The following is a 26,595-nucleotide window of genomic DNA, read 5'->3' on the forward strand; positions in this document are numbered from 1 at the left end:
TTTTTTGACAAACTTTGGTAATGGCACAATCCCAACAGTTCCCCACTGATGTCCGCCCTGCTGTCCACGCGTGTTCCCAAAGCACGAGGCTTCCTTTTGTCTGCTTCCGTGACAGACCGGACCGCCGCTTCCCGCAAGGCTCGCTTGTCCACGTTTGATGCTGAACTTTCTCAAGCCTGTCCCGGCCGTCACGGCGACTGACGTCAGTCTCGGCGTTCCCCCCGCAGAGTGACATGAGACGGCCGAGAAAGTCGTTTTAATTACCGCTCGCGACGTGTTTTTGAGACGCCGCCTCACACTGGGCGGCCTTCTGTTATGGAGAAGACATCTGCTTGATAAGCGGGCATCGCGGTGCTGTGGGAATCCCGCCAAGGGGACGTTTCCTTTTGATTCCTTTCCAGTCCGTGTCTCGCTCGTTGACGGCTCTCTTTTTCAATGTTGTCAGTGTCGAATCCCTGCTGATGGATTCCGAGTTCATTTTAGGGTCCGAGCGTGGCCACCAGACAAGAAGCGCAGACATTTTGGTTTGAAAGTGCAGTCGTTGTGGGATTTTGGCCTTTTCCAGGCATGGACTAGAAGTACTTTGTTAGAAGTTTAGTATAGAAAGTAGGGGTGTAAAAAAAAAAAAAAATCGATTCGGCAATATATCGCAATATTGCGTCGCACAATTCTTGAATCGATTCAATAGGTGGCTGAATCGATTTTTAAACTTCCATTTTTAATGGAAAAATATTCAACAAAACGTGTTACTTCGGGTTAGGGTTCACACCGTAAGCATGGAAGAATGTTATATTAAGGAACATTAAGCCTTAAAGGTACACTCAGTATTATACAGTGGCATCTAGTGGTGAAACAATAAATAATTCGAAAAAAAATAAAATTGTTTGTGTTAGTAGTATGTAAAAAGATATGTTGTATCGCATAAACGTACTTTTTTTTTAAATATAACGGTTAGTCTAGAAATCGCAAATTATCTTACATGTCCGGGCCGCGGCTTCTAGTGTCCGCCATGTTTCGCCGCCATCTTTCTGCTACGGGTGCCGTCAACGACAAATTTCAGCGCTCCATTTCTTAACGCGTTTTTGGAACGCACTTCCGGTTTGTATGGCGACCGCATGTCCACGAAGAAGAAGAGTTTCCGGTCCCCGAAGAGAGCAGTATCAAGCATCACACTTACTTTGGGAATTTATTTTATTTCAGCGCGACAAAACAAGAGTTTATATTGTAGCCGCATTTGCCAGATGGAGAGAAATGAGGAACAGACTAGGTTTGGGACGTGCCGGTGCCTTCGACTGCTTTCTACTTGACCGGTAAGTAAGAGTACATTTGTGTTTACGTTTTGAGAGCGAGAGAAAAAGTATACATCGTACTAATTAATACGATGTTCGTACCTTTGTTTTACGATCACTGTAGCTGTTGATTAGCAACTCCGCACCACTCGAACGATTTCGTTATGTAGCTACTTGCTTTGAAAAAAAAGATTCCCGCTGGCACGTTATATTTAGAGTAAATGCGCAAGTTATTGTGTAATGTAATGTAACTGTGAATTCGGAGGTATATTTGCCCATAACTTCAATGGAGAATCTAAAGCATACTGTATTAGTGGAGGAGTTGAAAATTATTTTCGTTGTGGTTGGTGAAAATAGGGTTCTCGAAATTAATTTTCGGCAGGGAATAACTTTCTGGACTTAAATGCTGGCTGTACCGTAAGCACTGCTAGAGTCTGAACTCTCTCACTCAAGTGTGTACTGGTCCATTGTGTAATTGGGTGCACAAGAATTTACAGGCTGCCACGTTTTCCACGGAAATTCGACAAGCAAGCAGCCTTTGCATATTCTATGCAGTATGCAGTCAAGTTACTTTTATCTAGCTAATACAATGTTTTGGGCCCAAAAACTAAAGATCTTACCTCTATTTTGGGGGCTTTGTTGGGAAGTTGGTGACATATAGTAGTATCATCAATTATTCTATTTTATTTTATAATTTTGTTTTTGTTTGTGTCACACTAGATCAACAGCCAAACTTGAGGGCTTCCAGAACCATATTCTGATGTATACAAGCATTCATGCACCGTTTAAATACATCACCGACCTGCAAGAAAAAAAATATCAAGGGGAGAGTCAGCAGCCATATTGGAATGCCCCGAATGAGGACACTTGAATGGAGGACCCCAGAAGGCTTCGGTGTTGTACCACCAGTATCTCCACCTACCATATCTGAGCTGCAACAAACTGAAGTCAGCCGACGTCTTGGTATGTCATTTACATATGGACGGCATTGCACACTACATGAACTTTTTGTGTGAAGCAATACGGAATGGTCACATGTACAAGCAGCACTTGTTTTACACAGGACCTGCTGACCAGGTGTCTGAAGCCATGGAGTGACTCCTCCCTCACTTTCCTCAGCAAGCCTTTGAAGAATATGATATCATCGTTGGTGGGAACATGCCCTCACTCCATAACATGTACTTGTGCAGTCAAGGAGCATGTCAAACTTAATAAAACCAGCAAACATTGAAGTGACTTCATTTTTACTGCAGTCTGTTCACACAATCAATGGACAAGCCTTCCTTAATTTTGCCCCAATAACATCATAGAGTAGGCGAAAAGTAGTGTTACAGATCATACTGTGTTCGGGAGAGTTTGAGGAATGTTGCAATGTTAATGGGGGGCAATGTCAGCACACACACACACACACAAAAAAACCATCATGGTATTGAGTTAATCAGATATTTTAGCTGTGTACAACACATACTTGCTCTGTAACACTACCTTTGGCCCAAACCTGTATGTCTATTTTCCATATTTTGAAATGCACAGCGTATTGGTAAATTTCTGGAACAACTGCAATTCATGTAGCTCATTATATTCTAACAGCATTTTTTTTTTTTTTTTTAGTTAATATGTTCATTTCATGTAGACTTTTATTTTACTTTATTTTATTCATTCATTTTCATGTACTGTACCTTACATTCATTGGCCAATGAAGAATTGCTTGTCATTGCAAGCATTTATAATAATTCTCCAGGCTTTTGATGTTTTACATTTCTGGTCATGTAAAATAGTGTTAGGTTAGGTGTCGAATGAACACTGCATGTTGACGCCAAAGGAAATAGTATTTTTTAGTTATTCAAAATGTACAAATTAACACACAACAACAATATACAAGTTATACAAACTACAACAACAAGTGTCAGACATGGACTAATTATATGCCAGGTAAAAAACCTTTGTATTGTCCTCGAGGATCTGGGAAAGTGTCACTTATTTGCTACAAGTCCACCAAGGTGCTGCAGTCTGGGATCCAGGTACAGGAAATCATGGTGGTGCTGATGTGGGATCCAGGTACAGGAAATCATGGTGGTGCTGATGTGGGATCCAGGTACAGGAAATCATGGTGGTGCTGATGTGGGATCCAGGTACAGGAAATCATGGTGGTGCTGATGTGGGATCCAGGTACAGGAAATCATGGTGGTGCTGATGTGTCAGCAATGTGTCAAAAAGTATTTCTTGGTGTCAGTCTATCAGCTGGACTTGGATATCTTCATGTTCCTCCATGGTCATTTCCTGTACGAGTCTCTGCAAGAAGGTAACAATTGTATGTCAGATGAGGTACCAAACAATGAACTGAAAGTCACTGAGCCAATGAAGTACATTATTACATGAGCAAGACTATTTGTGAAAGCCATGTAAATTCCTGCACATCGAAGTACAAGGAAGCTGTTGTATCTTCAATCAAAACTAATTAAGTTGCTTAGTGATATTTATTAGGTAAAATTGTTCAACATGGTGACAAATCGATATCTGAGTAAAGGGTTTCAAATGTTTTTGTAAGCAGCACTTTTCTGAGTGGTTAGTAGCAACAAGACACGGGGGGGTTTACGAGTCTGAGTTGCATCTGTGTAGTTCAGTTAACACCATTATTTTTGTACGATATACTAAACATATCAGCAAAGGATGTAATCTAAATACCACATATTCCAAGCAAAGGTATGTTTTGAGCCATTCACATGCATGCTCGAATGGAATTATTTTTCCATGATGACATAATTGTACGTTACGAGGCACCGCGTTCTCTTCCTCGTCGTCTCTCTCGCCCCCTTTGAGATGGTCCACATGTCTATAAAACGTATAACATAACTGTGTGTTCTCTGTTGCATGGTTTAGTTGCACTAACAAATATGAACATAGATAGCCATTATCATTAGCTGACGTACAGTATTTCCAAACAATGCCGACAAAAATATTAATTCTGAAATTAAATGACTAAATCACAAATATTAGGGATCTGTACAGTATGTCTAACAAATGCAATTCACTTACGTCATCACTCGAGGGAATACCAGAAGTTGTTTGCGTTCTGTTCCGGTGAAATTGGTGGTAGGCTGTTGAAGTAGGTTCTCTCTGGGACGCCGTAGTTCGTGTGCTTAAAATCATTGCATTATCTTGTTTGACCGATAGATGGCGGTCGTGAGCTACACACTGGGGCTTTAATATTTTATTTCAATGCTGTTCTAACATGAAACAAATTACCATCTGTATAAGACTGAAGTTTCAGATGAATAAATAATACATTTTCATCCAAATCTTTTTTTTATTTTTTATTTTTATTTATTTTATTTTTTATTTATTTATTTATTTTTTAAGAGCTCAGAATTGTTCATTCGGTAGTCTTACCGATTCAACGTCTTATCATCATTGCTCTTTTTTTTAATTATTTTTTTATTTTATTTTTTTTGTGTATGTGCGCGTGCGTTTGCGTGCGCGTGCGTGCGTTTGTGTGCGTGCGTGCGTGTGTGCACGTGCGTGTGCGTGCAAATACATATAAATTTATACTCATTAATTCACCTAAAACCTTATAAAAATCCCATTACCCTTCACCTTAACCAGGTACTTCAGAGTCTCGCCAGAGTCGTGAGGTTCAAATGGTCAGGAGACCAGAGAAAAGGTCAGAAAAAATAAAGAGAAAAGAAAGATAAATCAAAGTGAAATCCAGCACCGACCAAACACTTCCTGCCTTCCCCATGGTTACAAAATCAAAGTCTTACGCCAACCCCAGAAGCCTCTAAATTCCAACAAATTAACGAGATCTCAAGAGACCAGAGGAAAAATTAAAGAGAGGAAGGAGTGAAGGATCGATGAGGCAGAGTGAGATCCATAGAAACCAGTACATCCAATCCATCAAAGTGAATAAATAATACATTTTCATCCAAATCTTACACTGTACAAGTTTACTGATTAGTATTTTCTAAATTTGAATTTAAAAAATTGCAACAATCGACTTATAAATTTTTATCGGGATTAATCGGTATCGAATCGAATCGTGACCAGTGAATCGTGATACGAATCGAATCGTCAGGTACTAGGCAATTCACACCCCTAATATGAAGTGTACATGTGCATTAACAGGCAGCTGTTTGTGTTTTCTGAATAAAATAAATAAACTTACTTCCTATCGTTCAAGGTTCGAGGTCCAATTTTACTTAGGAGTCTAGTTAATTAAATATGTGCACTAACAAGTGAAGCTGCTGCTCGAGAGCGGACTCAAATTACAAATGGCAGTGATATCCACTCTTATTCATGGTTTGAGGTCGAATTTCGCTAATAAATACACTAACAACAAACAGTAACTGCTGCAGAGTGTTCATTGGAATGCTCTGCCTTTTCGCAGACCACCCACCATGAAAGTCAACCATGGCTCCCATTTGCATCATTATCATGCCGCGCTACGCTACCATCTTACCCACAGCTTCTTTGGGGGGGAAAAGAAAAAGAAAAAAAAACAGTTGCCCAGGTAGGAGGTAAACGGAATAGCAAAAGCGCAGCGGTCGATTGTTTAAAAGGCGAGTGAGAGGCAAAGCGAGTGGAAACATGACAATCCCGAGCCTCTAATGGGCCCCCCACTGGTGGTCTTGCTGCGGTTGATCCCGTGCGATCGCTTGACTTGAATCGACCTCAAATGACAACACCCCCCACAGCCCACCCTTTCCAAACGGTCTCATTTTGTCCGGTAATAAGGAAACCAGAGCACATCAGGCCTGTCGGATCGCTTTGACCCGACTGGGTGGCTGTCAATCATCCCGTGAGCCAATCAGTCTTGGAATTGGAGCAGATGTCAGGAAGGAAAAAGGGCGGCCTGACTTCGACCGCGCTGATGTGATGACTGCCTGTCGGAAAATAGAAAATAAACTGCCGCCATCACAAAACTGTCCTTCACTGTCATGCAAGTGTAAGAATACATCAACCACTTTTCAAATTACGACGTCAAGAAAAGCACAATTTTGTCATGTTAATGATGATGGTGTGATGTAAATTATGAAACAGTCTTTCCTTGACAAGTGAAAATGTAATGCTAGCTAGTGTCACTCTCCAACTCTTGTGTATTTGTAATACCTCCAGCAATGAAATATAGTTTTATCCTAAAAATGAGAGCACAGTTAACATCCATTTGTCGCACTCTTGTGCAAATTAGTTCGGGGACGTTTCTGATGTCTCTGCATTAACAACAAGCAAAGCTGCTGCTTGAGAATAGACAAGAGTGACTTTCATTGATATTTATTTGCCTTGATAATTGATACTCTCTTACATTCTAGGTTATTTTAAAAATTGAATATGTAAATTATTTTGGTGATTAATTGATGAATTGGATAAAAAAATAAAATAATTTCCATCCCTTAATAAAAAAACAGGTCATTATTTCAAATCAACATTGTAGAAAAGGTGCAAACAAATTAATTATTATTTTGTTACTGGTTTGGTAATTTTATTTATTTATTTTAATTAAAAACAAAATATAATCAGTCCGATGTAATGGAGGACGGCAGAAATCGGAGCATATTTACTGTCACAAGGCAAATATTCAAAGGATTTGGACAGTTTTCGATGTGAGGATTGGGCTTTGAAATGGAGTTTATGGAGTTTAAAGCACTTTAAAAAGTAAAGCTGCTGCCTGAGAGTGGACAAGAAGAGTGACATTGTTTCCAATAAAATGTACTTCAATTGTAGGGTGAAAAATTGTATTCCAAGTTTGAGGTCCAATTTCTACTTTGTTGGATGAGAGTTAACAACAAGCAGCTGCTGCTCCAGAGTGGACTAGAGTGGCTTTTGAACAAAGATCTGTTTGTGTTATTCAAGTTTTGATGTCCAAATAAATTTAGAAATGCAGTTTATAACCCCGGAGTTGAGCGAGCGTAGTGAGTGTGGCAAGTCATTTGAAACTGAACATCCCCTGACAACCATCTGATTTCAACGGGGCTCTAAAGTGTGTGAAGTGTGGATATTTTGATCCTGGCCATATTTTGACACCAGACATTAAAAACAAAAAACAAACAAAAACACCATGTTTACATTCATTGAAAATGCGACTGCATGACTTTTGGTGCGACACTACAGAGGCTGAGTTGGCACAACACACATTAGAGAGGGTTGAGCAGTGGGACAGTCCATCAAAAAACAGCAGGCTATAAAAAGTGTAAAGCAATTCTTGAACCTGACCGTATTTTGACCACAGACTTTATTTTTTTTTCGCTTGATTTTTTTATTTTTTGTACAATATATAAAGATGGCGGAGATCTATTTTTGTCCTGATTTTAAGGTGGGGACACAGAAGGTGGCGGCTCACCCGGTCACCAAAGCGATTTTGACGTTGGGTCCGTCCGTCCTGAGCGAGCCATGCAACTTTAATGCTCGTGTGTTGCCCTGGGCTGCCATGTATAATTAAGGCGCTCGTGTGAACTCCTCCCCCGGCACACATGCCGGGAATTAGGTGGCAAAATAGTGAGAAGACGGTACCAAATGTACACACCGCAAATATGACGTGACATGCTGTTTGATTAAATTTGACCTGGGTGTCGGGGAGAAGGATTTTCCAGGCGCCGACTTCCGGAAATCCGTCCCCACGTTGACCTTGACCTCGTGATGATGTCGCTACATCAATTATGAGGGGCGTTTGTTGGGGTAATGTGCTGCATGCGAAGGCAATAAGTTAAGTGTGAGTGGGGCGAGCGGGGTTTGAGGGACGGGACCTGCTGCACTATTCATGCCGCCATCTGCTCCCTTTCACTCGCATTTTCAGACCAGCTTCATATATGCGTGTGCGTGTGAGTGTTCAGTTCAAACGTACCTGAGATGTGGGCGGCGATGAGAGGGCGCAAACAATGGCAGCAATAAGGGAGGGATCAATAAAAGAGCAGCAAAAGGGGAGGGGGCGGCTTGAAAGGGGTCATCTCATAGAGAACCTCGGCCCATGAAATATAAATGTGCCTCAAACAGACGAGATTGCGCCATTTCTACGGCCCCCAAATGTGAATGACAATCACATCGGTATGGACGCTGGACTAATTAGAAGCATTCATCTGTGCCAAACTCACAGCCCAGCTTCTGTTCATTTTTTGTTTTTGTTTTTAAATAATGACGATAACAGGGTGGTTAGGGACAATTGTGCAACGTGATGAGGTGATTTTTTTTTTAGGTTCATTGGAAACGGGTGAATGTCATGATTGCGTATAAAACCCAATCAAAACCCAACTCTATACAAGCTGAAACTTTACCATGCAAAGTGAAAGCCATACATTAAAGACCAACTTGGAAGTAAGGTAGGCCAACCATGTTTTTGAGTAATACCAATGGATGAAACCATTTTAAGCATATTTTCCTTATGTTTTGTTTTTTGTTTTTTAACGCAAGCCTCCCAGGTCCCAGGAAAAAAAAAATATTGTCCAATCATGTTTATTTTGATATTACCCAATCTTTGTGAAGTAACTGGAATACTGCAAAAGAAATTTTTGGTAAAAAAAAAAAAAAAAAGTTTTTATTTTTAAGCTATGATGTGTCCACTACAGAGGACATTTTTTTAAAACTTAAATGCTAGGCTCAAATACATCCATCCATCCATTTTCTTGACCGCTTATTCCTCACAAGGGTCGCGGGGGGTGCTGGCGCCTATCTCAGCTGGCTCTGGGCAGTAGGCGAGGGACACCCTGGACTGGTTGCCAACCAATCGCAGGGCACGCAGAGACGAACAACCATCCACACTCACAAGCACACCTAGGGACAATTCGGAGCGCCCAATCAACCTACCATGCATGTCTTTGGAATGTGGGAGGAGACCGGAGTACCCAGAGAAGACCCACACGGGCACGGGGAGAACATGCAGACTCAAATACAGTTAAAATAATTCAAACAATACTTTAATGTGTTCTTAAGACTCTAAAAGAAAACATGCTAACAACATTTAAAGCCTAAATTTGTTCAATAAAAAGTGTTATACACTTATTTTTCCTCTTCCCTAAGCCATTTTCTCATTTTCTCTCACATTTGGTATCATTGGAAAGCTCTAAATGTCCTCTATAGAGCACAAAAGGAGTTGATTCAATCATATGCACAGGTTGGGAGATATTCAGGTTTAAAAAGGTCCACTACAGAGGACACATTTGAATTGTTGGTAGTCAGGAGGATACAAATCAAGATGAGCTGACTTGATGGAGAAGTAGTCCATATGTATGTTTCAGATACAGAAGATGAGGACCTTGAGGGATTTGATGGATGAGGAGTGATCAAAAGTAACATGAGTACATTGTTAAATACTTACATAAAACACAACCAAACTCAGTTTTGTTTCGCTGCCTTTTTAAAAAAGCAAGTGAAAGCATGCTACCATATGTTTTGTGCTATGTAAGTTTAACCATGCCTTAACAGTGCGCCTTATGGTCATGAAAATGTGGTAGGTGATCTCATAATGCTAATTTACAGCACAGCACAGCATCAAATTTCAAATAATAACGCTAGACTAATAACCGCAGCCTTTATAATTTACTAATCTTCTAATCTCGATGAGTCTTGTCTCCACTCCATGTCAGGTACAACATTTTCAGCGTCCTGATCAGCATCTGGCTCGTACATATACGGTCCAATAAAAAAACATGCCAACATCCTCCGCCTTCCTCCAACTCTTCAAAGACTTGGATCTCCTCATTTAAATTTGACATATTGTTTTCTGAATCTATTTTTCACCGGCTTTGTATACTTTACGTATTGAGCTCTGACATTGTTGTCCGCGGTGTGACGTATCACTTCTGGGTTTGTCGGTCGCCAGGCTCCAACGTCGGAAAAACTATTTTTTTTAGGCAATTACACAAAATTTTTTCATGCTTTTTTTTGGGCTTTGTTTAATTAACTTATAAATAAATTTGTATGTAGTAATAATAACAATAAGAATAAAAATAATGTAATCACATTAACTTGTGGCCCTTTTTGGCATTTTATGAAATTACTTTCAAGTTGGTCTTTAACAACAGCCAGAAATACTGCTGGCTCATCGGAAATTTACTGATGCAAAGTGGAAAAGTGTACTGCGGTCTGACGAGTCCAAATTCAAATTGCTTTTGGAAACATGGAGGTTGTTTCCTCCGGGCCAAAGAGGAAAAGGACCATGCTAATTTTTATCAGTGCAAATTGAAAACCACATAATTTGTGTAGGTAAGGGGGTAGGTGTGTTTGTGCCCATTGCATGGCGAGCTAGCATCTGTGAAGGCACCATTAATGCTGAAAGGTACAAATGAGCGTACTAGACTGGCCTGCCAGCAGTCCAGACCTGTCTCTCATCAAAAATTTGCGGTGTAAGTATGAAGTGCAAAATACGACGTCACGTAGAATTGGAAGCAAGAATGGGAAAGAATTCCACAAGATTGAACAATGTGCCTTCCCTTTACATCCCGAGCAGATGACGGCTTTTACACTGTACCTTTTATTTTATCTGTTCCAAATAAATCAAATATTTATTCACTTTAATAATAATAATAAAAAACTTCTTTATTCTATTTTTAATTAGTTTTTTCATGTATTTTTTTTTCTGCTGTGCATTTTTCTTACTCATTTAACAAAATAAAATTAGTCTATTTTTCATTTTCATTTGTTACGTTTTTTTTTTTTTTTTTTTTTTTTAGTTTTCTGCACCTTATCTTTTACTTGATAAAAGTACAGGCCCTTTTTTTTTTTTTTTTACTTTGTTTTCATTTCTTTTTCAAATTTCTAGCTTGTATAGTCTGTATTTCTTACGTATTTTCGTATTTTGTTCCTTTAAACAAATATAAGTTAGTATTTGCTGTTGCTAAGGTGGTAGTAGTAGTAGTAGTAGTAGAAATATTGTATACAGTATTAGCAATCAATAGTATACAGTATTAGCAATCAATAGTAAGCGTGTAAAGACCCCCCCCCCACCAAACACACTTAAATGAATAAAAATGAAATTATTTTTTATTTTTTTTGCATAAGGTTAATTTCCTTATTTCTCTTTTTTGCTATAGATGAAACTGATTGTGCTAGTCTGTGTGTGCAAAGGTGTTGTCATGGAGAAGATGCCATTGTGGCAAGCCTGAGTGAGGCAAAAGCTGCCTGAGTCCTTCCACGTTCTCAATCAGGTAAATCTTTTTTTCTTTGTTTTCTTTTTTTTTGTGTAAAGTTTTATCCAGGCTTACTTCATTAACACAAAAACAGCTGCTTTGTGTGTTTTTCTTTTTCCCAAATACAATTCATTTGTCAAAAATCTGATGCAATTCTTGGATGTAGTAGTTGAATCTTTTCTGACTTTCAAGTGTCGATAGAAAGAATTCACAGAGCAACAAGAGTAGCCTATGTGACAGTCCCCGTTACAACACTGCCCTCCTGTGGCTGGTAAAGCAACTTCTTTGAGGGCAGTACTGCGCCGCTTCCCAACTGTGTGGTGAGGTGGGGTGAACTGTAAAGCTCGACTCGAATAAATTTGGTCTGAAAGAACTCAATTGAACAATTTTGGAATGAACTAGAAAAGAGTTTGCAATGCATAGTTTTTATAAATGCTAGAGTATATATATATAAAAAAAAAGTCTTACATCGAGATAGTAATCATTTTTCTACACATCAAAAGCAAATAATATAACACCGAGTGAAACTAGCTTAGACACTTTAATTGTGTTTTCTAGACTATATGCAAACACACTTAATTCACACACATACACAGTAGTGAGGTGATGGGCAGGTGTGCTGCGCGGTATGAAATATGAAACAGGAAAAGGCGGCCGCGCCTGACGGCTGTGTCACCAAGCATCAGGGATGGATGACGGCGCCAAAGAGCTCAGCCAGCATTTGCTTGACATCTCCGCGGCTAATCGGAAGCTACAGCAGCTGGACTTCGATGTGGAGATGGTGGTGGGCCGTGGGTGGCAGGTGGGGGTCAATAATTTAGGAGCTGACGATTGTCCAGTGTTTGAGGTTGTCTAGAAAACTAGACAAATAATTTTCTAAAAAGGCCACATGAGGAACTTAAATGCTTGTCGCGAGCCAAGCCAACATGCTAACCTCAACTGTGTTATTGTTAATATGTTTAGTAGTTTTAGAAGCATTAGCTTGTCTTGTTTTAATAAGATGCTACTTGTGTCGATATGATTTACAGTATATTGTTATAAAAATGGAATACAACTTTTAAACAAAATTATAAGCAGGCATTGAAATTACATATACTGTCGGTGCTCATGTGGGCCCATTTCCCGGCCAAAATGGCTGCTTCAAATGAAAATGGCCGCCTTACTGTTCAATTCATTACTGTGTCTTCTGTTTTTGTCTTTTTTTGTTTTTTCTGTATTCCCAGTTATGATAGAGATATACTTCTAATACACATTAGGTGAAACTGATGGAGATGTTTTTTTTGTTTTGTTTTTTTAAACTTTCTAGGAGCCGTTACTGAGTGACTTTGTAAACCCCTAAAGTACATATTGTACATTTTCACTAGGATGCATGTGCTTGCATGCAGGAATTGTTATATTTTCATTGGCAGAAAATGAACACACAAAATCTCTTGGGCAAGTTTCTTTTTGAGGGACCCCTGAAAATGGCCCTAAAATGCCCACTTTGAGGCCAAAATGGAAGATTTATGTTGTCTTCTGTCATGGGTTCATGAGTTTTTTTTGTGGGTCCACTCATGATAGACTTACCTACCAATTTCAGTTAATCTGGCTTTATGGGTTCACCCCCCCCCCCCCCCCCCCCCCCCCCCAAGAAAAAAAATAATAAATAAAAATAGGGAGGATTCCTATTGGGATGTTTTTTGCACAGTGATGCCCACAGACTAACTGGTGTACATTTGCCTGCAAAATTTGGTAAGTTTTTAAGTATGAACCCTAAAAATGTGGTTGCCCTAATAAACAGCAAGGCAATTCAAGAATCTTTACACCCCATTTAAAGCCTGGCATACACATAAAGGAGCATGAATCATTGTTTTTGTGATATCCTCGGAAATCAGTCAATTACAATAAATAAATACATAGAAAAATAAAAAATCCAACACATACGATGTGGAATTGAATGACAGCCAATCAGAAAATGATTTGACTGAAGGAAATGGAAACGTTCAAACAGTGATGGCTTGATCATTCTTCTTTGTTGTATTTTCCAACTGTCTGAATACCTGATGACACATTGCTGCCTCCCACAGGCCAATCCATGTACGGCATTTGATTGATCGCACAAGAGTTCTGGTTTGGGGTGAGGACCACACTCGTCTTTACAGTGTGCCATGTTGGTCATCGATTTCGGGCTTCAGCAATCTTGCCTCGGCATGTGAGGTCGATGATCGAAGATTCGCTTCTCCTAATCGATAATATGCCCTTTAGCATGGCAACCCCCACATTCAGATACAGTACATCTACTGTATTCCTGACCAGCAGGATCCTGATGTCCCTTGTTTATCTCTTCATCCAACGTGTATGTGATTATTCCCCCTCAAAAAGCCACACTCAACATCCATATGTCCAGAAGGCGATGGAGTCAAATATCTTCTTTCTTGCTTCTGCTCTCGGGTCATGTTGCCATGACAACAGAGATGAGATGACGCTTATGGCAAAGCATCACCTTTTTCGCTGTCTGAACTGTGGACGCTGCCACTCAATCCACAGCGCAATGAGGGTACGTAAAGATAAAGAGATAAAGGAGAAGGGAAGAGAGAGCAGTCTCAAGCAGTGGGGTCTCTGGGGGGCCCCCCATTTGCTGCCCCGATACCGGTGGTGAGCTCTCGTCTGTGACACGGTGATGACAGGAAGTCCTCAGTGGATGAGGGAAGTGCAGCGAGGACACTGGTGGGCCACCGCGGGTTCACCCAGGATGTTCACCTGATCAAGGAAATATCTGACAGTAGAAGAAAGGCAAATTTTAACAGTTCTTCCTTCCACTTTGACTTATAGTTGATATCCCACCACCACTGGACGGACATATTTGCTCGATGTCGTATGTGAAGAGATCCAATCAAACACACCTTTTGTTCTCCAGTGCCCCGTTGTAGCAAAGTTGCCTTCCAGTGGATATTAACAGCACCGTAGTCTTCTTGGACCTGATGTCCATAACCACGGAATGGAACATAAACATTTTTTTCGATATGATCAGACAACAATTCAGCCAGGTTTGCTTGTATGAAAATGCAATGACTGTTTAAAATGATAGTCAGCACCCTCACCAGTCAAGCCCCTCCACAGCCGTCCACTCGCCAAATCGAAGCTCAAGCTTTGAAGAACTCTGCCATACATTCAACCAAACTACGATTCTAAGACTAGAAACCAAAGTACCCTGAGAAAACACACGAAAGAACAGTAATGCAACACAGAAACGCACCAGACCGCCTTGTCGCCCCCTCGTAACAGTGAACACTCTACTAACATAAAATCATGTTAAGGCACCAGAACAGAAAACGAGAGGACAGCAGAAGAGAACCTTTCACCACAAAGCCCCTTTAATGGCACCTTTTGTTCGTAGCTCATATTTTGTTCAACTTAGCGAGTGTTTACAGTTTGGATTCAGCGTGAATTGCCACAAAGGGGTCCTCGTCTCGGGTGCTGATCCGGAATTGGGCACGACCATCATCGCCGACGTGGATCTGCTTTCCTGTGCACCTTTCTCCCTCCTTTTGGCCGGAGATGACGTCGCAGTAGATGCCGCCGGGCATGCCAGTGTTCAAGGTCACATCCAGGTCCCTTAAAAAAGACAAAAGCTTCTATTTCATGTATGCATGGGCAAGTGACTGCAGCAAAAACAAAACAAAACAAGAAAACAATTGTAGGGTAGATAAAACATATGGTTCTTTGTGGTGTCAACACAGTATGGAACAATAAGAATATTAGCCAAACGATTGAAATTAAGCGGCAGAATGTGTATCTGGCTGTATACCACCGAGACAACAACAAACTCAAATTCTAGCGACCCTTACTGGACATCAAATGGATAGAGACAAGTGTTGGGAAGAACAGCGCTTTTCCGGAAAGTTTGCTCTGAGTCTATTCATGAAAATTTCATTTGCGCACATTAGATGCACAACTTTTGTTGCACCTCGTCACAATAAAGGTCTCTTGACAGCTGGGATGTGTAGTGACTTTTATTTTGTAGGTGCCGTGGGAAGCATGTCACGACGTGTTTTCCTTCACAATGGACTTGTTAGCATCTAGCAAGAGTCCACCTCCCCAGTAGCCTGAAACTAGTTCAGGCTTTGACAAGATTTATATTGGTGAAAATAACATTGTTAGCAATGTGCCGAAAAACAGCCGCCATGAGGAGTAATTCGAGAACAAATCTGTCCCACCAAGAACCATATACACCATAAACCATAACCATAAATCATAACTAAACACTCGTAAAAAAAAATATATATATATATATATTTCTGTGGTAATTGGCAGTGGTAGAACTTATGATATCTATCATTATGATTCATTTGTGTAACAAATATTCATAAAAATCAATGAAAACATTCTATATAGCCTGGACACGATTTGAATTTCTTAATAAAAATAAAAATATAATCAATCCACCGATTTTCATAAGGTCGCGGGGGTGATGAAGCCTATCCCAGCCAACTTCGGGCAGTAGGCGGGGTACACCCTGAACTGGTTGCCAGCCAATTGCAGTAAAAGATATAATAATACAATAAATAATAATATGAATGTAATATAAAATAAAAAAAAAATCTAATAATATAAATATAAAATAATAATATTTAAAAAATCAAAATTATTTGGTATAAAACAATTTTTAAAGTAGTGAAAATAGTTACTTTGCTCGGTAACGAGTTACTTTTATTATAAAGTAATTCATTTACTAACCGTTACTTTTTTGAGCAAGTAATTACTTTTATAAAGTAACATTCCCAAGACTGAATTAGAGGCACATGGGACATATGCATTCATGAATATTCAATCAATAAGTCAGTCATTTGATCTGCTCACCAGTTATCATTGTTAAAGACGATGAAACCACGATTGCCGCGGCCAAAGGCGACCTGGTTGCCCTGGTTGTCCCACCAGTTGCTATGAGGCTGCCCGTTGACCACGTTGCGGAAAATGACCATGTTCCTGAGGGGATTTGACAAAGAAAAGCCATCAGACACCACGTGCTTTGATAATAAAGAGCAAAAACAGACCAAAACAATCTGTCATCTTGGAGAAGCAATACAAAAGAAGCTCAAAATCCAGGATTTCCTCACTTGATCTGACGCCATCTGTGCTCACACACCCATCCATCCCCACAGGTCTGATCGGGGTTGATGAGAACAGACTTGGTGCTTCCGTTGCTATGACTCGGGGGTCCCATCCAGTCGTTCTGATCCTGAGAACGCGACCAGGGCACAACATGAATCCATCGGAGGATGGATTAACAGCGAGGCGGCCAAATGATCGTCAGAGTTGGCGAGTGAGAACCTTTCCATTGACAATGTGGCGGTTCCAACGGAAGCTCGACATGACCCTGGTTACACCGTAAGGGTGGGCCAACATGTACCCCATGGCCATCTTGTAGAGCCTTGGATCCCAGAAGGTGATAATGGACGCACCGCCTGCGCCGTGGCCGCGCTGGTTGTCGTGGTTGTCGACGAATACGACGGCATTGCCGCTGGGCATGAAAGCCCAGCCCTCTCCCCAGTTTCTGCACATGAAAAATGCAAATGATATTTAAAACAGTAAGTATAGCTGTAACTGAGTGCACCTTCGTGTTCTGCGCCTTTCTTAACCTCGGAACAGTGTATATCAGTACCAGAGTAAAGTGGGTACCACCCTTGTATAATTCCCAAGATGCCTGACTGTGGTGTACCTGGTGTAGCACAACTTCTCGCCGTGCCATTTACGGAAGACGGTTCCTAGTTTTGCGCTGTATTTGAACTCAGTCACTCGTCCCAGGTGGGAGTACTCGTGAGATGAGATAGGTTCACCTCCGAGGTCAATAACCTGAGGGTCGGAGGACAAATAGTTTGTATCAACTGCACAGTGTTTGAATTGGAACACATCTTGCATTCCCACGACAGTTCCTTCAGTTGTTTTTTTTATTTTTTTTACCCGTAAATGCGTAAGATGTATTTGGTTCTCCAGCTGGGGACTTTTGCAGTCGTGTTTAACTCATTCACTGCCTTTGACAAGTATACTTGTCAATTGTATTTTTTAGAGCGGTGCTAAATGGGGGCGAATCTGAGCATGCTCCACTGTAAATATCAAACTTGGAAACAACTTTACTGATGCCCAACCACCGGTAGATGACATCATTGCCCCATTTTATAGGAAATAAACACAGTTTCAGAGTCCATGGGAGAAATGGATGTATTTTGGCAAACCTACATTTTTCTGCTGTCAATTATAAAAGAACGGGACGGGACAAAAAGTAGGGAGTCTATTCTGTTATTTGGTAGATTCGGTTTATATATAATTATTGAATGTAATATCACGTGAGTATTGGAAATGTAAAAATTTTCTATAATGACTGGCAGTGAATGAGTTTTAAATGCAAATTAAATCTAACGACAGTTTGTTTGCTCACTCCTAGTTTGATCTAAAACTGGATTTACACAGCATGTCTCTTTTTCCATGTATATTAAAATGTGATCCATGTCTGCGATGACACTGTATACATTGACAGAATGCAGGAAATGTTCAGTTACCCACATGGCACGAAAGTAATTCCACAAGCGTCAACATCGAGCAAAGTTAAAAAAAAAATGCTAAATATAGCAAATACCGATTCTGGGGCAATTTTGACCTGGGCCAAAAATATCCTCAAATTGTCAATGCCAAACTATGAACTACAGAGCTTTTCAAAATGTAGCAGCATCCTGTCTGACATCAAAGGTTCTTGATTTTGCAAGTACAGATCTCGTGCCTGAGTCAAAGCACCTTCTGACCTCGCTGTGCCTTCTGTTCAGATAATTTCATCTCGAGACTGCAGTTAGTTGTCTATGCTTTTGTTTCAGTTAAACGAAAACAGGTGCTTTTAAAATATTTACTTGTGGTGTTAGTGTGTATCCGTCACAAACCGGTAGATTTTAACTGATAGGGTAGCCTGCAAACCTACATCCAGTTTGTCTGTTGACATTGCAGTCAAACTAGAAGTTTACTGTATTATTTTTTCCACATTTGAAGAGGCCTGGTTCAATCTGAAGATGTCGAATTCAAAGCATTCAAATTAATGCCCAATGTGCCACTTGAATGTAGATCCAGTCTATGAGTTAAATTGAAGTCATTTTGGCGGAATTTTGAGTACCTCCTGGTAAATGAAGGGTCTGGAGCCTTGGCCGAACCACTTGGAGCTGAGGTTGTGCAGGCGGCCGTAGACAGCGGCCAGGTCGCCGGGCCACATGTGCTTGCAGGCGTCCACCCGGAACCCGGCCACGCCCATGTCGATCAGCGTGTTCATGAACTCGGCCACCTTGTCCCGCACGTAGTTCTTCTCCAGGGCGAGGTCCAGGAGGCCCACCAAGCGACAGTCGCGAACCTGGAGAAGTAAATGAATTCTTTTTAAATGATCTCAGGCTTGCCATTATGGACTTGTACTTGTATTTGACCATCAGGATTCAGACTGTGTCCACAATCAAAAACCCATGTTACATAAATTAATGGCCTGTGACGACACTTCTCTGGTGAAAAACGACCTTGCAGCACTTAACCTAGCCATGAACAGAATGAGGAGAGACATGGTCACAAGGTTGCTTGACTTGGAGATAAAAGCTGGACTGGAAACTGCGATGAACCGGAATTGTGATGAAGATGGATCTGACTGAAGGTGTGGTCGGACACATGGCTTTCATTATGCTCAGTTATCTAAAGCTACTGGACTGAGTCAATCTACGTGGTATCAATCAACAAGTGATCAGCAAGCTATTGGAACAAATCTACTGTTTGGAACACAAACTATACGCGATTAAATCATTGGTGAAGATGAGCTGATTGAACTTTTAATAATATCTATTTGCCTGAACTAAAAGACTCCGAACGCAATCAACTGGATAACTAATATTATGGAAATGATGAACTGAGTGAACATTTTTTATCCCTGCTGACTTTTAACTAGGGGTGTTAAAAAAAAACGATTCGGCAATATATCGCAATACTACAGCACGCAATTCTTGAATCGATTCAATAGGCAGCCGAATCGATTTTTTAATGTTGATTTTTGATGGAACAATATGTCTAACTTTCACACCTTAAGCGTGGAAGAATGTTGTATTAATAATGGAACATTAAGCCTTAATATTTTATTTCAATGCTGTTCTAACATGAAAAAGGTTACAACCTGTTTGTTAAATACAGTGGCTCACAGTTAGAAAACTGAAGTTTCAGATCAATAAATAAATACATTTTCATGGTATTTTCTAAATTTGAGTAAAAAAATTGCAACAATCGACTTGTAAATTCATATCGGGATTAATCGGTATCGAATCGAATCGTGACCTATGAATCGTGATACGGATCGAATCGTCAGGTACGAGGCAATTCACACCCCTACTTTTAACTATTAGTTGTTTGATTTTCTGCGTCCTAGTATAGTATGGGAGCGGGAATTTATAAGCTTCATGCTTCTTCCTGCCAGCCGTTTTTCTTTTTGGTTATTATATGTTGAAATTATATGATGAAATGTTTGATTGTCACAATGCTGTCCGAAAGGGAAAATGAACAAATAAATCAATCAAATCAAATGTATTCAGTAATTCAGTTATTCAGCACAAACAAAACATCTTCACAAAGACTCATCAATACTATCAGCTACTAGTAGCTCACTTTATGGATCTCCAACGCAGATGAAAACAAACCAGTGAATTACTGTAAACCTAAAAACAAAACAAACTTTCCCACGAAATAGCCCCAAAGTAAGACTTTTAGGAACGGAAGAGAGGGTAAGATGCAATCTATGAATAGGTGAATGCCGAACTGTGAATATAGAGTTCACTTTGTTGGAAAATCAGATACACCGCACCTGATTAGCATCCCCGTAATTCTCGATTTCACCGCTGCCCGTCCTGCATTTGTGGTCGTTGAAGTCCCAGCCGCTGTAGGGAACGTCGGGGAAGTTCTTGGTGCTGGCGCTGAACCATGTCCCGCACGACGAGTGTTTCCCCTCGCCGCCGGCCGACCCGCACATGTGGTTGATGACGGCGTCCACGTAGATGTTGACCCCGACGTTGTTGCACCTCGTCACCATGTCTCGCAGCTCCTGCTCAGTGCCGGACCTGGAACACAGTTTGTATCCCACCGGCTGGTATCTCTGCCACCACGGCATCCAGGGATTGTTCAGCACAATGTGCTCGTTGGGAGGCGAGATCTGAGCAAGCATACGGGAAGGACATGATGACTCTACGAACATTTAAAGTGACTCAAAGTATTAGAACAATGGGCTGCTCAGCTGTTCCATGTCCAGGTGGGCATGTAGGGCTGCCAATGAAACTGGTTCCCTTGTATGTATTGATGATGACTGCTGACAAATGTAGCAGTCAATATTATTTTCTTATATTCAGACAAGTGCATCAGAACTCATGGGATGACGCTTCACAGTGCAGATGGGCAATGACACAGAGCATACTACGAAAGTAAGAGTTTTTGAAGGCGAAGAAGTAGAATGTTGCCAATGTGCAAGTCCATCATCAGAACTGAAGACTAACACTAAGTGCGTTTCCATTACCCTCAGTTTTGCGCAAAAGGCATGTTTCGCAAAAGTAATCTGGTAATGGAAACACCGGATTTGCGAAAAAAAAACTCAAATATCGCAAAAAAGTTTTTGCGCTTTCACGAGGTGGTTTTTGAGACGTATCGAAAAAGAAGTATTTCGCAAAAGTGTAATGGAAACACTTTTTGCGCATTAGTAGTCATGTGACACCCGCCCGGTTACGGAGGAAAGGAATGTAACACGTTGTTTATGTGTATTTTTATTAAACTTGCAATTACTATTTGTTTTGAGAATTAATAATATCGGTTTTGTATTTTAGTTTTACATGCTGAAGTGATTTGTATCGGCTACTGCACGTCATGAGCGCAAAAGAGAGAGAGGTGTAATTGAGCGAGACTCCGTCGAGAAGTTGAAGGAGAGGAGAGCTTGAAATTGTGTCCTACCATGTCTGGTTAATTTAGCAAAGAGGACGCCAGAAAACATAAGAAACTTTTAACAATTTGTAACCAGCCTTTTACCCAGCCTCTGCATGGGAACAACATTTTAGGATTACAGGAAGTAGGAAGTACGGTGACACTCGCTTTCGTGTCAGAACTGTTTGCCGACTGCCGAGGAAAACACACAACAACACCAACACTAAATGCCCGAAACCGCCCGATGAGGGGGTGAGTGTTTTTTAAAGTAATATAACTACAACGGGCGTCCGTCTACGGTAAACATCATGAGCACCTCCGACAGAACAGCGAGGTCTCGCGAGACGGGACATTCCGAGAATGCCGCCTCAGAAGCGAAACTCGTCAATGGAAACACCGACAATTCGAAATGGTACTTTATCGAAATAGTACAATATCGCTTTTATTTTTTGCGAAAAAGGGTAATGGAAACGCACCAACTGAAGAGGAAATACACAAGCAGAACTCTGAAGACAATGCCTGGCAGAGCAAAAGGAAACAAACAAAACAAACATACAAACAGTTCCTTTAGGGGATTTTTTTCAGTTTCAGGGTACATACTCCATGTTGATCAATGTAAGGGTTTTAAACAGTTTGGCTTTAAGGTTTATATAGCTATGTTTTGAAGGAAATGTATAGAAGGCAGAATTCCTCTGTGTAATTGGTTTTATTGATGCCTCAAAACTAAAGCCCTTTGACTGGCTCAACTGTCATAAGCTGCTCTAAAAATTGAGGAAGAGGAATGACCAACAGTACAATGACCTGGCTTATCGGTACACCAATGAGAGCAAGCAGGTTAAATGGGGAAATACAGTTTCTGTTTCATTTTGTGGTGTTGGTCATGGAGGGTGGGGGTGGCGGGTACTTTCACCAGCTCAATACCCCCAGCCCTATTTGTAATGTGTACATGGATGATTTATCTCATCGCAGGATGTGTGAGTGGTAACATCCTGGTAAATATCCTCATTTTCTCTCCTATTCTGGGTTTCAACAGCTGTTGGAAAAAATCCTATACGATACGTATGCAAGTTATGTTAGCTGCACGTTAGGGATGTTGGTGCCATTTTATCCAGTCAGTACGAGTACGGTACTAAGTAGATACCATTACTACTTTTGACAATGACTATTCATTTTAAATAGTCACGGCGGCTGTGGCTCAGGTCGTTCAGTATCCGGTAGGTTGGCTGTTCGATCCCTGCTCTTCACACACATTGCCCCCAGTGTCACTCACGCTGGTGTCTCAAAGGTGCATATGTTTAGTGGTGGTCGGATGCGCAGCTGTGGCTACTTAGGTAGATTACCACCATCAGTGTGAGTGCACTAATAATGTATTCAGTGTTCAAAAAAGCGCAATATAAATCTGATGTGTTATTATTATAATTAATAATAATAAACACTGCGATTGGCTGGCAACCAGTCCAGGGTGTCCTCCGCCTACTGCCCAGAGCCAGCTGAGATAGGCGCCAGCAGCCCCCGCGACCCTTGTGAGGAATAAGCGGTCAAGAAAATGGATGGATGGATGGATGGATGGATGGATGGATGGATAATAAACACCTACATATCCCAATATATAATTTCCACCACATGAAATTGCAAAAAAATTAGTGGAAATTATCTGTTCTTCTAATTTCAAATTTTTAGTTCCTCATTGTAAAATGGTCACTGGAGGGTAGCCAATCCCATCATGAGTACCAATATCTTAAATAAGGCTGGTATCTGCACCATTACTGATAGTATCAATACTCGCCCATCCCTACCACAAGTATTTGGAGAATATCAAGATTAAGTTTTGAAAGGCATATTGTATTACTCTTCATTATCCTGCTCTCTAGTGGACAATGTTAAAAAAGTCTAGCATCCAAAAGATGAAGTATGATGAAGATGAAGCCAAGGTGCAAGTGTACATTGTGTATCCAGTAGTTGTTGGTTCCATTTTAAAATGCACTGAACATTCACAACCTAAAAATGTTAAGGCCACAGTATCGCCTTCAATTTATTTCCTCCATCCTTTATAAATATGTCATTGCCGAATATAATCAAAGTTGAATGTTCTATCATCATCATTGACTGTAGAGTGGGACCGTAGACTCAGTTTTTGAGTAATATTATTTACACATGGAAGAGAGTAAATAAAATAAAAGTCACTCAAGGTTTGAGGAACAAACTCAGGATATTCAGCTTGGGAGAAAGCCCATCTACTCCCTGAGCCACATAGCTCCTGCTGTTTGTTAGTATATCACTTGTGTCAACTGGAATATTCCTAACTCCAAGGGTGGAGATAAGTAAGCAGGAGGAGGAGCAAAGCTCAGGTGGTAGTCTGTCAGTCTCCCAAGCTGAAGGTCGTGAGTTTGTTCCGCAACCCTTGAGTGACTCCAACCCCCAATTTTTTTATTTTACTTTCTTCCGAGTGTAAATATTAGCCTACTCTAAAACTAAGCCTATTTGGTCCCTCTCTAAATAGCCAAATTTACTCTACAGAATTTACTGTCTATATATACCTTAAAGAATTCAGGCTGTAGGCTTGAACCTAATGATGTTTACATAGGAGCAGCTGTTTGCTTGTGTGATAGGCTGCAATTTACATATGATCTGTAAGGTGACTAATGATGACTACTTGTACCATCAATGACTAGTCGACTATCAAAATAATTTGTGGTAGCACTAGTTGAGAATTATTGCATAAACTACGTTAGTGCTCAGCATAAAAGGGCAAGTCAACCCCCAAAAATCTTTAGAATAATATGTTCTATGCTCCCCCACCAGCCTAAACATGCCATTCTGATTCATATTGCATTAATGTGAAAAAATCCACATTTTTATCTATCTATCTATCTATCTATCTATCTATTAGGGCTGGGAATCTTTGACTGTCTCACGATTCGATTCGATTTTGATTTTTGGGTCTAAGATTGTGATGTCTAAGATTGTCTAAGATCAGGATCGATTCTCGATTCTCGATTCAAACGATTTTCGATTCAAAATTATTTGATTGAAAAATGATTTCTGCTTCAATTTACAGATATGCACAACATTGTCATGATCTACTCCAGTCTGCTTTGCAAGACAAAATGACAAATAGAGACATTAAAGTGTCTTTTTTTTTTTTTAAACATTTATTAATTTTGTATTTTCTAAGTGCCTTTTTCCACAAAAACAGCATGTGGGCTACAACTGCTTTTCCCCTTCTTCTTCATTTCTAATTTAAATAAAATCGATTTTAGGATATTAATATCGATTCGATTCGATTAATAAGTGAGAATCTCGATTCTTTGATGAATCGATTTTTTGACACACCTCTACTAACTAACTAACTATCTATCTATCTATCTATCTATCTATCTATCAGTTTTTTATGATAATCACCCCTTTGTACAATCAAGCACAAGAAATAATCAATGGATACAAAATTGCAGCCAAGATATTTCTGCATTGCACCAAATAATTACCAGACTAGCAAAAATCGGCACACCTGAACTCCCCCGAAACCGTTGGGCCCCAGAAATCGCTCGCATTCCTCGGCGATGTCCTCCCAGCGCCACTCAAACAGGTGCACGATGGAAGTCCTGCCGTGCCGGAGGTGAGGGTGGTGTTGGGCGGCGGCGAGCCCCCACAGCAGCGTCCACACGAAGAACCACTTCATGCTTTTTGGAGGAAATGTTATAAAATCCCACGAGTGCAACTGATGCACCTGTATTTGTACTCTCTTTTTTTTCCCTACCCCTCGGGGGAACCGGTGGGAAGCCTGGCAAATAGTGTCAGGCCGGTTTGACAGCTGCCGACTTTCTCACCCTTTTGAATGGGACTGTCACCTTGATCGAACATACGAGAGAAAAACAAGCCAAAGTTTTGCTGCTGGTCAACTCACAATCCTGTTTCATGTTAGATCACCACCTATTTCTGTGTATGTAGTTTCATTAGTGAGGTAAAAGATTAATCTGTGTTTAAATATGACGTGGCTGCCAGTTGATGTGCGTGTGTCAGTAGTGTAAACAAGAGTAACGACTTGTTCTCAGTGTTGACATCTGAAATGTACTGTCACTGAATTTAGTGATGTACAATGAAAATGGTAAAAACTAAGAATAAAAAAAAAAAAAAAAAAAAAAAAAAAAAAAAAGAAAAGAGTACCAATGCTAACTATGGTCTCATATATTGTACGTGATCCACTCCTCAACTACAATGGCTTTGAAGCAGTAAAAAATAACCACACCAAATGTGTTTGTAACACTAGTAGGCGTGAACCAGTGCCGAGCAGTCATAATAAGCTATTAATGTGGCGCATGCCCAAGCACCTTCAATCAGTGAAATAATTATAGATATACAATACCTTAGTTCTACTGCTTTGGTCTTAAATTTTTGTGTAATTTGTCCTGTTTTCCTTGCGGAGAAGTGGAAAGCCGAGTAGCCGACAACGGATATTTAGCAAGCACGAACTATGGCGATAAACGGGTGTCTCGTGAGAGGAAGCTCGGCTTTGTAAACCGGAAGGCCGTCAGCTTTTGTGCATGCACAATGATAAATAAAGTTGTGTTTGTTCTGAGAGGTTTATAAAACGTGAGCCTTTTGAATGGCAAAAAAAGCTGGCAGTCAAGCAGCGTATCTGACAACAAAGCGCATGCGCATAATTAGCTTACTTGGCTAGCAGTAAAGTGGTTTGTGTCCCGGAGATAGAGGGCCGGCAAATGCCAGATTTCATGCCCGAGGAGGCTCCAGCGTTCTCGGCCATGCGCTGCAGTCCCTCGGCCCACTCTAGGAATGCTCCAGCGAGAATATAATTTCAAGTGGTCGTCCTACTGAAATAATCATCATGAAAACGGGGAAGAATTTCATCCCTCACTTTCAAGAAAGGACGTACGAGAAACATCAGTGGCTAGTTGTAGTTACAGGTGAGCAAACTTTATTGTTGGTTGAAACCTCTTGCGGCTCTTCTGGGTGTCACTTTTTTCCTTCTCCTGGGTTGAGACCACATCATGGGCACCAAATACTGTAAATTCCAATGTATTGGCAAAGTTGTGGCCATGTGATTTTGTCATTTCACTCACCATGGAGCTGGTTACATTAGAGTGTGACCGTGTCAGCCTGTGTCAGTCCTGAATATTTCCGCTTTAATTTTATACCTGCACATGGGTATAACATAATAATTAAATCATAAAAAAAATACCCCAAAATTTTCCACGAGCGCTCGAATATGATATGTCACACTTCAACATGCC

General features: G+C 40.6%; 2 protein-coding genes and 1 long non-coding RNA gene across 6 annotated transcripts in view; 2 read left to right on the plus strand and 1 right to left on the minus strand.

Annotated features, from left to right (window-relative positions):
- LOC144018973 (uncharacterized) overlaps positions 1-11,347 on the plus strand; it is a 34,577-nt gene extending 23,230 nt beyond the window's left edge. Inside the window, exon 5 of the mRNA XM_077521838.1 lies at positions 11,306-11,347. Within this exon, the coding sequence (XP_077377964.1) occupies positions 11,306-11,309 (4 nt within the window). The 3' untranslated portion in view covers positions 11,310-11,347. The remainder of the gene's footprint in view (positions 1-11,305) is intronic.
- On the plus strand, positions 1,087-2,525 carry LOC144018935 (uncharacterized). Its single transcript, XR_013283557.1, has 3 exons — positions 1,087-1,310; positions 2,010-2,252; positions 2,353-2,525. It is a non-coding gene; the product is annotated as an uncharacterized LOC144018935 (long non-coding RNA).
- A 1,681-nt stretch (positions 11,348-13,028) lies between the features above and the next one.
- LOC144020462 (alpha-amylase-like) lies at positions 13,029-25,278 on the minus strand. Of its 4 annotated transcripts, none has more exons than XR_013283889.1 (11): positions 24,855-25,278; positions 20,247-20,591; positions 18,537-18,767; positions 17,100-17,233; positions 16,712-16,934; positions 16,498-16,619; positions 16,241-16,366; positions 14,810-14,995; positions 14,482-14,591; positions 14,284-14,358; positions 14,085-14,156 (listed from the first exon to the last, which is right to left on the minus strand). XR_013283889.1 is itself a non-coding variant. In XM_077523981.1 (10 exons), the coding sequence occupies exons 1-10, from the start codon at positions 25,023-25,025 to the stop codon at positions 14,075-14,077; spliced, it is 1,695 nt and encodes a 564-aa protein (XP_077380107.1). In that variant the 5' UTR covers positions 25,026-25,278; the 3' UTR covers positions 13,029-14,074. The 4 variants fall into 4 exon arrangements, 2 of the variants coding, with proteins under 2 accessions (XP_077380107.1, XP_077380121.1); XR_013283891.1 differs by having other exon boundaries at positions 14,765-14,995; XM_077523981.1 differs by lacking the exon at positions 14,482-14,591 and having other exon boundaries at positions 13,029-14,156.
- Between the last annotated feature and the right edge of the window lie 1,317 nt (positions 25,279-26,595).

The sequence above is a fragment of the Festucalex cinctus genome, chromosome 1, assembly GCF_051991245.1.
Source record: "Festucalex cinctus isolate MCC-2025b chromosome 1, RoL_Fcin_1.0, whole genome shotgun sequence".
Taxonomy (NCBI): Eukaryota; Metazoa; Chordata; class Actinopteri; order Syngnathiformes; family Syngnathidae; genus Festucalex; species Festucalex cinctus.